Genomic DNA, 12674 nt, shown 5'->3' on the forward strand with positions numbered 1-12674 from the left:
TGAAATTATAAACACAATCAAAACAAAGCATACAGCCACAACGCCAGATAATATTTGTGCGAAAGTTAATTTATTCAATTACATTAAAACATGAAATTAAAGTACAATTTAATGTTTTAATGTAATTGAATAAATTGACTTTCGCAAATATTATCTGGCGTTGTGGCTGTATGCTTTGATTGTGTTTATATCGAATAATTTCATTGTTTTATGCTCCTTGCTACTTTATACCAGGTTACATACAAATATATTAACGTTTTCTCCGCATTTTAATTGTATTTTATTTACATTATATTTTTCCGGATTTATCTCGACAGCCCTGTACTATGGGGCGAAGGCCACCTGCCTCAGCTGCTGTGGCCTTGACAATCAAGGAGGGAAGTAAATCCTCATATGCGGATGTCATGAAAAAGGCGAGGGATAAAATTCCACTGGAAGAACTTGAGATTAATCATTTGAAAATAAAAAGAGCAGTTACAGGAGGATTTTTATTAAAAATTCCAGGAGAAAATGCGACTATTAAGACAAAAAAACTAGCAAATAGGTTAAAGGATACTTTTAAGGAAAATGAGATGGTAATCAGTAGACCTACATGTAATGCGGAATTAATTTTGTCCGGTTTGGATGACTCCATTAGTCCCTCGGAGATAGCTGCTGCAATTTCCGCAGAAGGTAGGTATAAGGTTAACGAGATTAAAGTTGGCAAGATTAGATATGGTAGAAATGGCATAGGTTTTATGTGGGCTTAATACCTACTGAATGCAGCTCATTTGATAATAAATAAAGGTGGATTGCCCATTGATTAAACGGGAATTACAATGGAACTCCTGAAAAGAAGGGCTTCAATGTTATCGATGCTTAGGGAAAGAGCATGCTAGATATGTGTCCTAGCAGAATTAACAGAACGAATTGCTGCTTCAATTGTGGAGTCTGGCCACAGTTTCAGGCAATGTAGAGCACATATTGCCCTATATATATGTGGAGAGGGACTTAAGGTGTGACCATAGACCTAGGAGTGAAGTCTGCATTAATTGCTCTCTTCCCCCCTCCCCAGTAGAACCATGATAGAAAATTGGAGTGAAGGGAATAGGAAATCTGCCGAGCGGAGGATCGCAATTGATTATGAGGAGCTATAAGACACATCGAGATGCTTCGAATTCTATAAATCAATTTGAATCACGCCAGGCAAGCGCAAGACCTTCTTTTGCAGAGAATGATAGTTGAAAGTAAAATGGATGTAGCTGTTTTGTCAGAACCATACTGTGTCTCTGTAAACAACAGTGGAGTGATCCCGTAGATGGAAATCTCCGTTTGCTGCAATTACGGGGCAGAGGGCGATAGATCCTAATATAGGATGGGTGACTATTGACAAAGAGAATGATTTCGTTGCTGTCTAGCATGACAATGTATTATAATTATAGGTCGTTATTGCTCACTGAACAGAAAACTTATTACATTAATCTGCTATTGAAAAAATTAGAGGCGATCATATATACAAATATAGAACCAATATATTAATAGTAGTGTTACGCGGAGATCTCAATGCCAGACATATGGCTTGGGACAAGACCACGAATAAAAAGGGCACAGTTCTATTCAAATGGGCTTTACATGTAAACTTAGAGATGCTAAATACAAAAGCGGTTCCGACCTACGTAAGAGCGCAAGGCTCATCTGTGGATGTACGTTTCACTAATAGAAACGCTAGAGGCAGAGTACCAAGATGGACGGTCAGTCAGAATGTTACTCTGTCAGATCATCTATATATAAAGATAATCTTGGCTAAACATGGTGGAGGACAGAATGCTTCGGTCTCATCAAGATCTACTTTTCCCAGATGGAACTTCAAATCATGTGACATGGATAAAATGCTGGCATATGTGAAGGCCAGATTATAGTCCATAAATTCAAATTGGGAACCAACATTGGAGGAGCTATTAAATAAACTCAGTGATATTAATACATGATTTGAATGCTCGTATGTTTTAAAAAAATTCCTGATGCAAATTCAAGGCTTAATTCGAGCTATATAATATTTAATAATTCTTCACTTAAATTACATAAGAATCAAAATTACCATAAAATTAAAACCAAACTACTAAAGTCTCGTAAAAGTCTATCAACGATATACAAACGTTTCAGCTTACTAAGCCTTCTTCAGTGTATATTGCAACCAATTAATTAATAACAGTATTAGTATATATTAGATTGACATACAGTGATCAGATATCAGTCCTAACGGACAATTCGTCAAAATCTTAAAATAGATCAACACAATTATAGTTTAGCTTTTGGTCACAGATTGTCCGATAGTTCTTCTCATTACAAATCTCCAAATTCATCGGTGATATTACACAAGATGCTTGTAATTATTCGATGCCTAAAGTGAAAAAATATAGTAGGAGAAATATATACTGTTGGAGCACTACGAACAATAGAAGACATATGGGATAGTAATGAGTGTAACCGTCTAAAAAAAGCTATGATCAAAGTAAGGAAAAGGAGAGGCAGCATAGATGCCAGGATGATAGAGAAGGAATATAAAAGAGTACGTAAAAGCATGAAATTAAAAATAAGGAAGGCCAAACAACATGGAATGAGCTACTGAGTACTCTCGAGAAGGAACCATGGGGAAAACCCTATAAGATTGTTATGAGAAAGTTTCAAAATGGTTCCCCTTAATTATGCGAGATTTTGATCCAGACTATGTGAATGAAATTGTTAGTACACTGTTCCCGAATGGGTCGTCTATAACAAGAGACGACGATGCTGTATCTCAAGATGTAGGTGTTGTACCAGAAGAATTAAAGGAAATAAGAAGGCACCGGGCCCTGATGAGATCCTCAATTCGATACTGGCACATGTTGTAGGAGTATCCAGTAGGTTGTAGATGAGGTGTTTTATTCTCTATTTAGAAAGTGGTAGATTTCCAACAGAGTGGAAGACTGCTAGGTTGATCCTTTTAAAGAAGTAGAATAAACCTGACAAACTGCCTATCTTGTACAGGCTCATTTGCTTAATAAATACAGCGGGCAAATTGTTTGAGAGGAAAATATATAATAGAATCGTTAGCGAACTTAATACAGGAGTTAACCTTATGGAAAATCAATTCGAGTTCAGGGCTGGTAGGTCCACAACTGATGCTGTGATTAGACTCAAGGACATAACAAAGAGAGCTATAGGAAGGCTATCGTGGTAATCAGTCTGGACATTGCAAACTAAAATGAATTTTTAGTGCAAAAATAAAAATAAGAGGAATAATCTCCAATAGCCATGATTTTAACAAATGTTATTCAAGGCATAATCCTGAACAACATTCAAGAGATTTTAGTCGTCGGTCGGACACGTTGAGTAATACTAATAATAGCGGTACTATAACTTTCAAGCCTTATAACTCGAAAAGTATTTAATAAAAATTAATTTTATTATAGCGTTTTGAAAAGCTTTTGACATCAGCATTACATTCTGGAATAAAAAATAGGATGTTCAATTTTTAAAAATCAACGTGACCTTAATCTGACCTTGACAACGCCACCCGAGGTCAAACTGATCAGATCAGTAACTACATCAATTAAACCTTACAATTTTTATATGAAACATTTTTCTCAAAAATGTTTTGTTTTCGAAATATTCGACTACTTCCTAATTTTTTTAGGACTCTATATACACGCAGGTCGTAAAATTTCATATATTTGTTTTATAATCCGCTGCCGCCCCGAACTTCGTTATATCGCACGCCACTTACAAAATAAAGCGATGGAAGGCGAAAACTTCCGGTCACCAGATGAGCAATACAAACGCCAATTCGAGAGATAAATACCCCGATACGGAGCCGGTGGAGGAGCTGCCAAGACATCCCGTGCCAGCCCGAATAATTTAGGGGCTACCAGCAACACAGGAGTCCATGGAAATTTATATTGCGCGATCTATCTAAGATGCAAGGATTCGCGGCCCGCAAGGACCTATACAATACGCGGAGCCACGTGATTGACAGGAGCCAATCGGCGCGTGGCATGACTCTAATTAAGGGGGGACCGAACGGCCTGTGTGACAGGGTTGCCAGATTAGGCGACATGTCGCCTTTTAGGCGACTTGGAATGAGAATTTGCGACAAAAAAGAGCGACGTGTCGCAAATTAGGCGATTTTCTCTTTCCCTCCGGCGACTTTTTGGCGACGCCATGACGGTAGCGCCGAGATCCCCTTTATCATCCAATAAGATCTAGAAGAAAACATCAATGCAAGCAGCGCCGCAGCGAGCGTTCGTATCGATAATACAAAGCAAATTCCTGTTTTCTGATTGGTTGCAGAACGTCGTACGACGAAAATCGGATGTGAATCTGACATACATAAAAATTTTCACTTTTCACTGTTAATTCTTAACCGAGGTTTACCTATTCCTTATTTCTTTCTAATTATAGAATTGAAAAGAAATGAGAAACAAGTTCAACCTCGGTTAAGAGATAATTGTGAGTTGTGAAACTGGGCCTAAATAACTTTTTAAAAGGCGTAAGTACATACAGTTCCTTTTTGAAAAACTGCACAAACTTTAGCATTATTTGCGCTCTTATATTACATTTTTGGAAAAATCATTGGCGTTGGCAAATATTGTTAAAGTTTGTAAAGTTTTTGCGCAAATGAAATAAATGTACATACCTTTAAAATTTATATAGGCCGGTAATATAGGCACGGTCAACGCGATGCTACAAATGCTTTGAAACGTATTTTAATTGGTCAGTTTGTAAAATTCGTTTGGAAATTAACGATTCATTATCAGAAATACAGAAATTTATGGTAATGAGTTTTCTTCCACTCTCTCCCTCCTATCCCCCTTTTTTTGGAAAGCGCGTTTCAGTTGGGCGACTTTGGGCGACACGAGAGCCCTCCATCGGCGACGGCGCTTGTCAAGTATCTGGCAACCCTGCTGTGTGAATCCGCGGAAAACTCCCGGCCGGCACTCGTTCTGTGGCTGAGTCGGCATCGATTGTGAGAGGAAACACAAACTTCCTCGCTGTCGAGAAAATTCGAGAAGCAGTGAGCTGTCGAGAAGCAGTGAGCTCCCACGTTTACAATCCAGGATTGTCGCGACAAGGACCAGAGAAGGATATTGGGTGAGACGAATGCCACCACTGTTGTAAAGCTGCCGATCATCGGATTCATAGCCTCTGGTAGATCGCGCATGAAAACTCGCGTGGCTGCAAGTGGCCAGTATAATGACCATCGTCAAGATCCGGGGAATTGGAAGCCACGTGCCATCCGTCCGAGCATTGTCATTAAGAGAATTATTAACTGCTGATCCGCGCTCGTCTCACTTGTCACAATCGAGTCATTTTTCTTGTTTTGCACCTTTTGTGCCATGTCGAACCGATTGCTGTAACTGTATCGTGTGTTCGGATTATCGTTCAAATTCGAGGTTGCCCTCGTGGGTAACGTTCTTTCCTCGGGACACGAATTATTGTACGCTGTCGACGGATGTCGGGAATATTTGGCCATCGTACATTCGCCACCTCCGAAGGTGATTGTTCGGAAAATTAAGATCTTAAGTTATAAAGTACGATCGTTGAATCAGCGTTAGAAATAAATTAGTTGTCCGCGGAAGTAGATCTTGTCAAATCCGGCTCAGGGAGCAAGGCTCCAGATATTAATTGTAACTCGGTTCATTAAATATAATTGTTATCTCTTTTATTATTAATTTATGTGTGGTTCTTACAACCTATCTACCTCGTCCTCGGACAATTTCCCCACCTTTTCGACTCACCCCTGTTGCCGTCGCGAATTAATTGGGAACAAATAATTTAACGTAGACGAAAATTATCGAAATAGTAGCACGCTCTCTCGTACCTGGCGCCCAACTTGTTTAGTGAAAAGCTCTAATAATTGTAGGAATCTATCTTTCTGTCGAGATTCTACGCTTATCTCGTACGAAAATTCCTTTAAGTAGTAAAAAATCACAGAGCACGCGACGAATTGTGCCGTCGCTCGCGAGCACGGTTACAATATAATATACAGGGTGTCCCGACCTTTTTTGCCAATCACTTTTGTGTAGATAGAGAGAGACTAAACTGAGTTAAAAAATCCTCTACCATTTTGCAATTTTCGCAATAGTTAACAAGATATTAATTACTAAAAATTGCAAAATATTGATCTTGAATAATTTTTTACTCAAATACTATCAACTTTACAGTAAAACTGCAAGAGACAAAAATTATTTATTTTCTTTTCATAAAGTTCTGAAAATTTTTTCAGAATTTTTTCAGATTTTTTTAATACCGTATTTTCTCATTTTGGTAAAAATAAGAAAATGCAGTACTAAAAAGTTGATAAAAAAGTTTGAAAAAATTTTCAGAACTTTATGAGAAGAAAATAAATAATATTTGTCTCTTGCAGTTTTTCTGTAAAGTTGAGAGTATTTGAGTAAAAAATTATTCAAGACCAATATTTTGCAATTTTTAGTAATTAACATCTTGTTAACTATTGCGAAAATTGCAAAATAGTAGAGGGCTTTTCGACTCAGTTTAGTCCGTTCTATCTACACAAAAGTGATTGGCAAAAAAGGTCGGGACACCCTGTATATATAAAGGATCCTAAAAAAGTACTATATATATATTGGGTGTTTCAGACCACCCGTCCCACCTTTTATCTTTGCAGGATAAAGTCCAATCGAAAAAATGTTTAGGCAAAAGTTGTAGGGTTTCTAAGGACCTATTCACTTGCGCTATGAGTTTGACCTTGGGTGGCATTACCAAGGTCAGATCAAGGTCACATCGATTTTTTTAAATGGAACAGCCCATTTTTTATTGCATATTCTTATAACACACTTCGAGAGCTTTCCAAAACACTATAATTAAGTTCATTTTCATCAAATACTTTTTGAGTTACAAGACTTGAATGTTGCAGTACCTCCGGCATTAGCATTGCTTAAAGTGTCCAAACGATGAATGAAACCTTTTTAATGTTGTTCGGAATTACGACCTGGATAATATTTATCAATAAGGCCATTGGAGGTTGTTCCGCTTATGTTCATTTTTACGTAGAAATGAAAAATTGGGCGTTGAATTTGTCTATTTTTATTGTAATCGAGTAAAATAATATCTTTATTAGCAATTTACTTAGCTAAGCGAGAAAGAATATGGCGTAAATGAGGAGTGCGATTCGGATATCATAATCTTTTAGTTGCTCTAAACTGACCTCCATACTCACTTAAAATCAGTATCATATCCAAAGCTTCTGCGTTTGAATACGACATGGCTGATCAATAAGAATTTCGTTATATCTTACGTAACAGTAAATGAGAAAGTGATAATGTTACTACACGAGAAAGATTCTCTTTCTTATGTCGAATTTCTAATCATTAGATGCCAATTCGCGGACGCGAATCAATTCTTATTGATTAGCCATGTCGTATTCACACGCAGAAGCTTTGGATATGATACTGATTTTAGTTGAGTGTGGAGGTCAATTTAGAGCAACTGAAAGATTATAGCAAGAACGATATCCGAATCGCATATTCTTTCCTCATTTACGCCATATTCTTTCTCGATAACTAAGCAAATTGCTAATAAAGGTATTACTCTACCCAATTACAATAAAGGTAGACAAATTCAACGCCCAATTTTTTATTTTTACGTAAAAACGAAAATAAGCAGAACAACCTCCAATGGCCTTGAACTTGACAAATATTATCCAGGTCGTAATTCCGAACAACATTAAAAAGGTTTCATTCATCGTTTAGGCACTTTGAGCAATGTTAATGCCGGAGGTACTGCAAACTTCAAGCCTTATAACTCAAAAAGTATTTGATGAAAATGAACTTAATTATAGTGTTTTGGAAAGCTCTGGAAGCGTGTTATAAGAATATGCAATAAAAAATGGGCTGTCCCATTTAAAAAAATCGATGTGACCTTGATCTGACCTTGGTAATGCCACCCAAGGTCAAACTCATAGCACCAGTGAATAGGTCTTTAGAACCTACAACTTTTGTCTGAACACTTTTTCGATTGGACTTTATCCCGCGAAGATAAAAGGGTGGGACGGTTTATATATATATATATATATATAGCGTCCCATTTTAAAGAATGCATTAAAATTTCTCAAAAACTATGGTAGATACGGAAAAATGTTTCGAACAAAAGTGTTGTATGATTCAGAGGGAGACATAAGAAGGTACCATTGATTGGACACCACCAATATTTGACCTTGGGTGTCGTCGCCAAAGTCACATCAATTTTTTTTAATGAAACACCCTATTTTTGATGGCAGAATCTAATAGCTGGTGTCGAAAGCTTTACAAAATGCTATAAGAAAATATTTTTTTATCAAGTACTTTTTGAGTTATGATGCTTGAAAGTACCACCGGCATTAGCATTACCCAAGGTGTCCGACTGACGGCTAAAACCTCTTGAATGCTGTTCAGGATCATGTCTTAAATAACATTTGTCAAGATCAAGACTGAGATTATTTCACTGGAGATTATTTCTCTTATTTTCAATTTTGCACTTCATTCATTTTTATGTAAAAATGAAAATAAAAAGTACAATCTCCGGGTGGCACCCAGTTGGACACGAGCCACTCACAGGGCTTGAGACTACAAAGCTCCTAAGCACCGGTCGCTGTGATTGGTAGTGTCCAATCAAGCCGTGATCAATCGGGATCATCCCCAATCTCCAATGGCTTTGGTCTTGACAAATATTATCCAGGACATAATCCTGAACAGCATTCAAAAGGTTTTAGCCGTCAGTTAGACATCTTGCATAATGCTAATGCCGGCGGTACTGTAACTTTCAAGCCTTGTAACTCAAAAAGTACATAATGAAAAATAACTTTATCACAGTTTTGAAAAGTTTTTAACATCAGCTGTTAGATTCTGCCAAAAATAGGGTGTTTCATTAAAAAAAAAACGATGTGACCTTGACCTGACCTTGACGCCACCCAAGATCAAATCAATGGTATCTTCTTATGTCCCCCTCCGAACCATATAACTTTTAAAATGTGAAAACAAAGAAGGGCTAATAAGAGTTTATTCGCGGTATTTGGTGCGAGAATGAAAATCGTTTATTATCAATTCAAAAGAATATAATTAATTACACATAGACATTTCGGCTTGCCTTCGAGTCATCATCAGTATGTCTAAACATTTATTGTAATTCTTTCAGTCCTTCATGGCGAGACGGAAGAGTGACGACTCAATCTCCTTATTCTATTGACAGAGGTTGGCAAGTCTTCCGTCTCGCCACGAAAGACTGAGAGAATTACAATAAATGTTTAGACATACTGATGATGGCTCGAAGGCAAGCCGAAATGTCTATGCGTAATTAATTATATTCTTTTGAATTGGTAAGAAACGATTTTTATTCTCGCACTAAGTACCACGAATAAACTCTCATTAGCCCTTCTTTGTTTTTATTTGACACTCTCGAGTTACTTGTCTTATTTGTATACAACTTTTGTTTGAAATATTTTTCCGCACCTTTATAATCATAGTTTTCGAGAAATCTTAATACATTATTTAAAATGGGACACCCTATATATACACACACACGCAGTGCATCAGCATTATTTTTTATATAGGATGCGTAAACAAATAAAAAGTTGCGCCACTATCAATATTTACATCGCAGATTGTACTGCTTGATTTATATTACATATTATCAGCTATCACGACGAAGTTCGGTATAATTTTGATTATCACTGCTTTTGCAAGCGTAACCTGGCAATATAACCTGATGACCGACATTTCCGTAGAAAATTACTGAATACGGTTGAGTTGGTATAAAATTGCAACATTATTGCAATTTTGAATTTATGATGACAATTGAGCTAGCGCATATCATCAAGCTGGCATTTCTAGCCACATCATCTTCTAAGAAACTTCAAAAGCCTTCCAAGAGATATGTATCAATAAATGAATGAAAAGCTTCTAAAACGCTCTTAGCAACAGAAACATTGGTCATCGTGTTTTGCCATGTGTCCGAAATCTTTGATTCGCGGTACGCAAAAAGTCGACCTTTCTCTTGATCTCTTCAATGTTCGGTCCGCGCGCAAATACAGAGAAGGCATTTTGCACGGTCATGATATTATTGGCCGGAGCTGACGGATGTAGTATCGCTGGCGGTGGACGCGGTATCTGACAACGGAAGCGGTAACGATGGCGGCAAGGATGCCGTGGATTTCAGTAGTTCGTACTGCTCCCGCGGCATCCGAATAGTTGGTGGTGATAGCATCACATTCATATTCTCAGGTAACGGCGGAAATACATTGTTCTGAAACTGACCGGACACGTTGCCCACCGGCTCGTAGTTTGCCACAACGATCACCTTGCCGCTTCTGCTGCATGCCTTACCGACCCCGAAGTAACAGCTTCTCGCCCATATTAGCTGGGTGAAGTGACCTAGGAAGATGCTCCTTTGAATCATTTTCCATAAGTTAAATTAATTAGATATGTATTAAAATTCAGCATGTATCTATGAATATAATACTATAAAGGAGGCAATAACTTTATCCACCTTGAATATTTCCGCTATTTTTAGAGATATGAAAATATTGTAATTACGAAAGTTGTACGGTATCAAGAGGACCCTAATATATGCTGGTAATAATTTTTCTAGGTGGAGGCGCCTCGGAGATTTCAAGGTCACCTCCATTTTTGTAAATGATGACATGCTGTACTTTTTTAACCTTAGTGTAACACCCTTAGCGGGTGTTTAGACAATTTCAATGACCAGGGAACGGTCAATGATCAGGGAATGGAAAGTTACTTTTTAAAAGTAACAAATTATAGTTACTCGTTACCGAAGAAAAGTAACAAGTTACCGTTACTTGAGAAAGTAACTTTTCGTTACTTTTCTGTCATTTTTTTTTAAATCGACAACCGTCAATCACAGCGAACGGACCTAGGGGCTTCTCTAGTCTCAAACGCTATGCACTATAAAAAATTGTGTAAAATTACAACTATTATACTGGATAATTTTGAGTATCCACTGTAATAGAGAGAGTTGTAAACGTCCACAAGTTTGTAAATTTGCAATATTCAAATAAAAATTTCTTGGTTTGTAACTAAGCACATTGTGGAAGTACAATTATAATGTGTATGTGTAGCTACAGGAACGATAATATGACAATACATTTCGCACTATATATATATTATATATTTAACAATACGCGAAAAATTTCTGTTATATTACGTAATATTACTCAAATTTGGATAATTACAGAAAATATTCAAAATATCCTGCTATTTACATAATTATGTGTAAATTTATGAAATTTTTTTACAGTGTAATGACTTGTGTCGTATCGTGTCCAATCATGTGCAAAATAACGATAAAAGTAACTGTAAAATTCGTTACCGTTACCAAAAAAATGTAACTTCGTTACCATTACAGTTACCAAAAAAAAAAGTAACGCAGTAAAGTTACCAAAAAAGTAACTTGTAACTGCAACTTCGTTACAAGTAACGAGTTACTTCCATCCTACAATAAAAGATCATTTGTCATAAATAAAGAAGTAAAACAATTCTTGCGTCATAAGAAGTGCTCGAAGTGATGTCCATTTACATCAATGCAACACTGCAATCGTTGAATTCCTGAAGCATGTACACTTCTTAACATTTCTGAACTGATTGTCACACATGCTATAATGACTATGTTCAGCGGACTCAACAGTTGAGTAAGCGTTCGCTGTTATTGGTGTATTCTTTTGGATCATCCAATTAGCATTTCAGATCTGGAAGAATATATCAATAGCAGTGAGCGCTCATTCAATTGTTGAGTCCGCTGAACGCAGCTTATAATTCGTTGCTTCATATTTTCCGGTGTGATCGGCACTTCGGGATATACAATATCCTTGTATTCGTTATGTTATAGTAAAAAATGTAAATATTTACATTTCTTACTAATTCTTACTATAAATTCTATAAGTCTACAGAGATTTGTGGAACTTCGAGCTAAAATAAATTATTCTAAGTTTAGAGTATCAATAGATCTTTCTTCATGTAATTCAGCTCTCTTGTGATTTTGGTGACAAGTTAATGTGAAAATGAAATTTTCATTTGCTGAATAAGTAGATCTGCTCCTCATTTATGGAGCTCAGCAAAATTCAATAAAGGCGCAAGCATTATATATTGAACGGTATCCAGATCGAACGCATCCCTCACATCGTATTTCAACAAATTTGTAAAAAATTAAGAGAAACTGGGAGCTTGACTATGCAAAAATTTGAACGTCAAAAAATAGTGTCATCAAGACAATGAAATCAATTAGCCGAGTAATGTAGTATCAACAATATCAACACGATGGATACCCCGCACATTATGAACGTAGAGTAAGAGCTACACTCAATGAAATCTTCCCAAATCGACGGATAGGACGCGAAGGCCAGCTTGTTCACCCGACATAAAACTGCTCAACTTTTTTTTGATGGGGAACATTAAAAAATACGAGGGTCACTATTTATATTTTGAGCCTAATAATAAAAATAATAAAAAAACAATAATTTGTCATTTATTGTTTTTCAAAATATTCTCCTTTATAATCTACACACTTTTGCATGCGTTCAAACCACTTGTCAAAGCATTTTTTCCAATCCGCTTGAGACACCTCCAAAATATGGTCTTTGAACGCATCAACGGCTTCTTCTGCCGACGAAAATCGTTGTCCACGCAATTTATTCTTGACGTTCG

General features: G+C 36.8%; 2 protein-coding genes across 2 annotated transcripts in view; one reads left to right on the forward strand and one right to left on the reverse strand.

Moving 5' to 3' along the window:
• The first annotated feature begins 326 nt into the window (after nucleotides 1-326).
• On the forward strand, nucleotides 327-749 carry LOC108768013 (uncharacterized). Its single transcript, XM_018518206.1, has one exon. It carries the CDS (start codon nucleotides 327-329, stop codon nucleotides 747-749), a length of 423 nt encoding a protein of 140 aa, XP_018373708.1.
• Nucleotides 750-9585: 8836 nt separating this feature from the next.
• Nucleotides 9586-12674, reverse strand: part of LOC108768017 (uncharacterized) — an 8153-nt gene continuing 5064 nt past the window's right edge. The window contains exon 5 of the mRNA XM_018518208.1: nucleotides 9586-10385. Coding sequence (XP_018373710.1) covers nucleotides 10072-10385 — 314 coding nt within the window. The 3' untranslated portion in view covers nucleotides 9586-10071. The remainder of the gene's footprint in view (nucleotides 10386-12674) is intronic.

Source organism: Trachymyrmex cornetzi, unplaced genomic scaffold, assembly GCF_001594075.2.
Source record: "Trachymyrmex cornetzi isolate Tcor2-1 unplaced genomic scaffold, Tcor1.1 scaffold746, whole genome shotgun sequence".
Lineage (NCBI taxonomy): Eukaryota > Metazoa > Arthropoda > Insecta > Hymenoptera > Formicidae > Trachymyrmex > Trachymyrmex cornetzi.

Excerpts from the sequence above, each read along its gene's own strand:
- LOC108768013 (XM_018518206.1), top strand. The coding sequence starts at position 327 with ATGGGGCGAAGGCCACCTGCCTCAGCTGCTGTGGCCTTGACAATCAAG.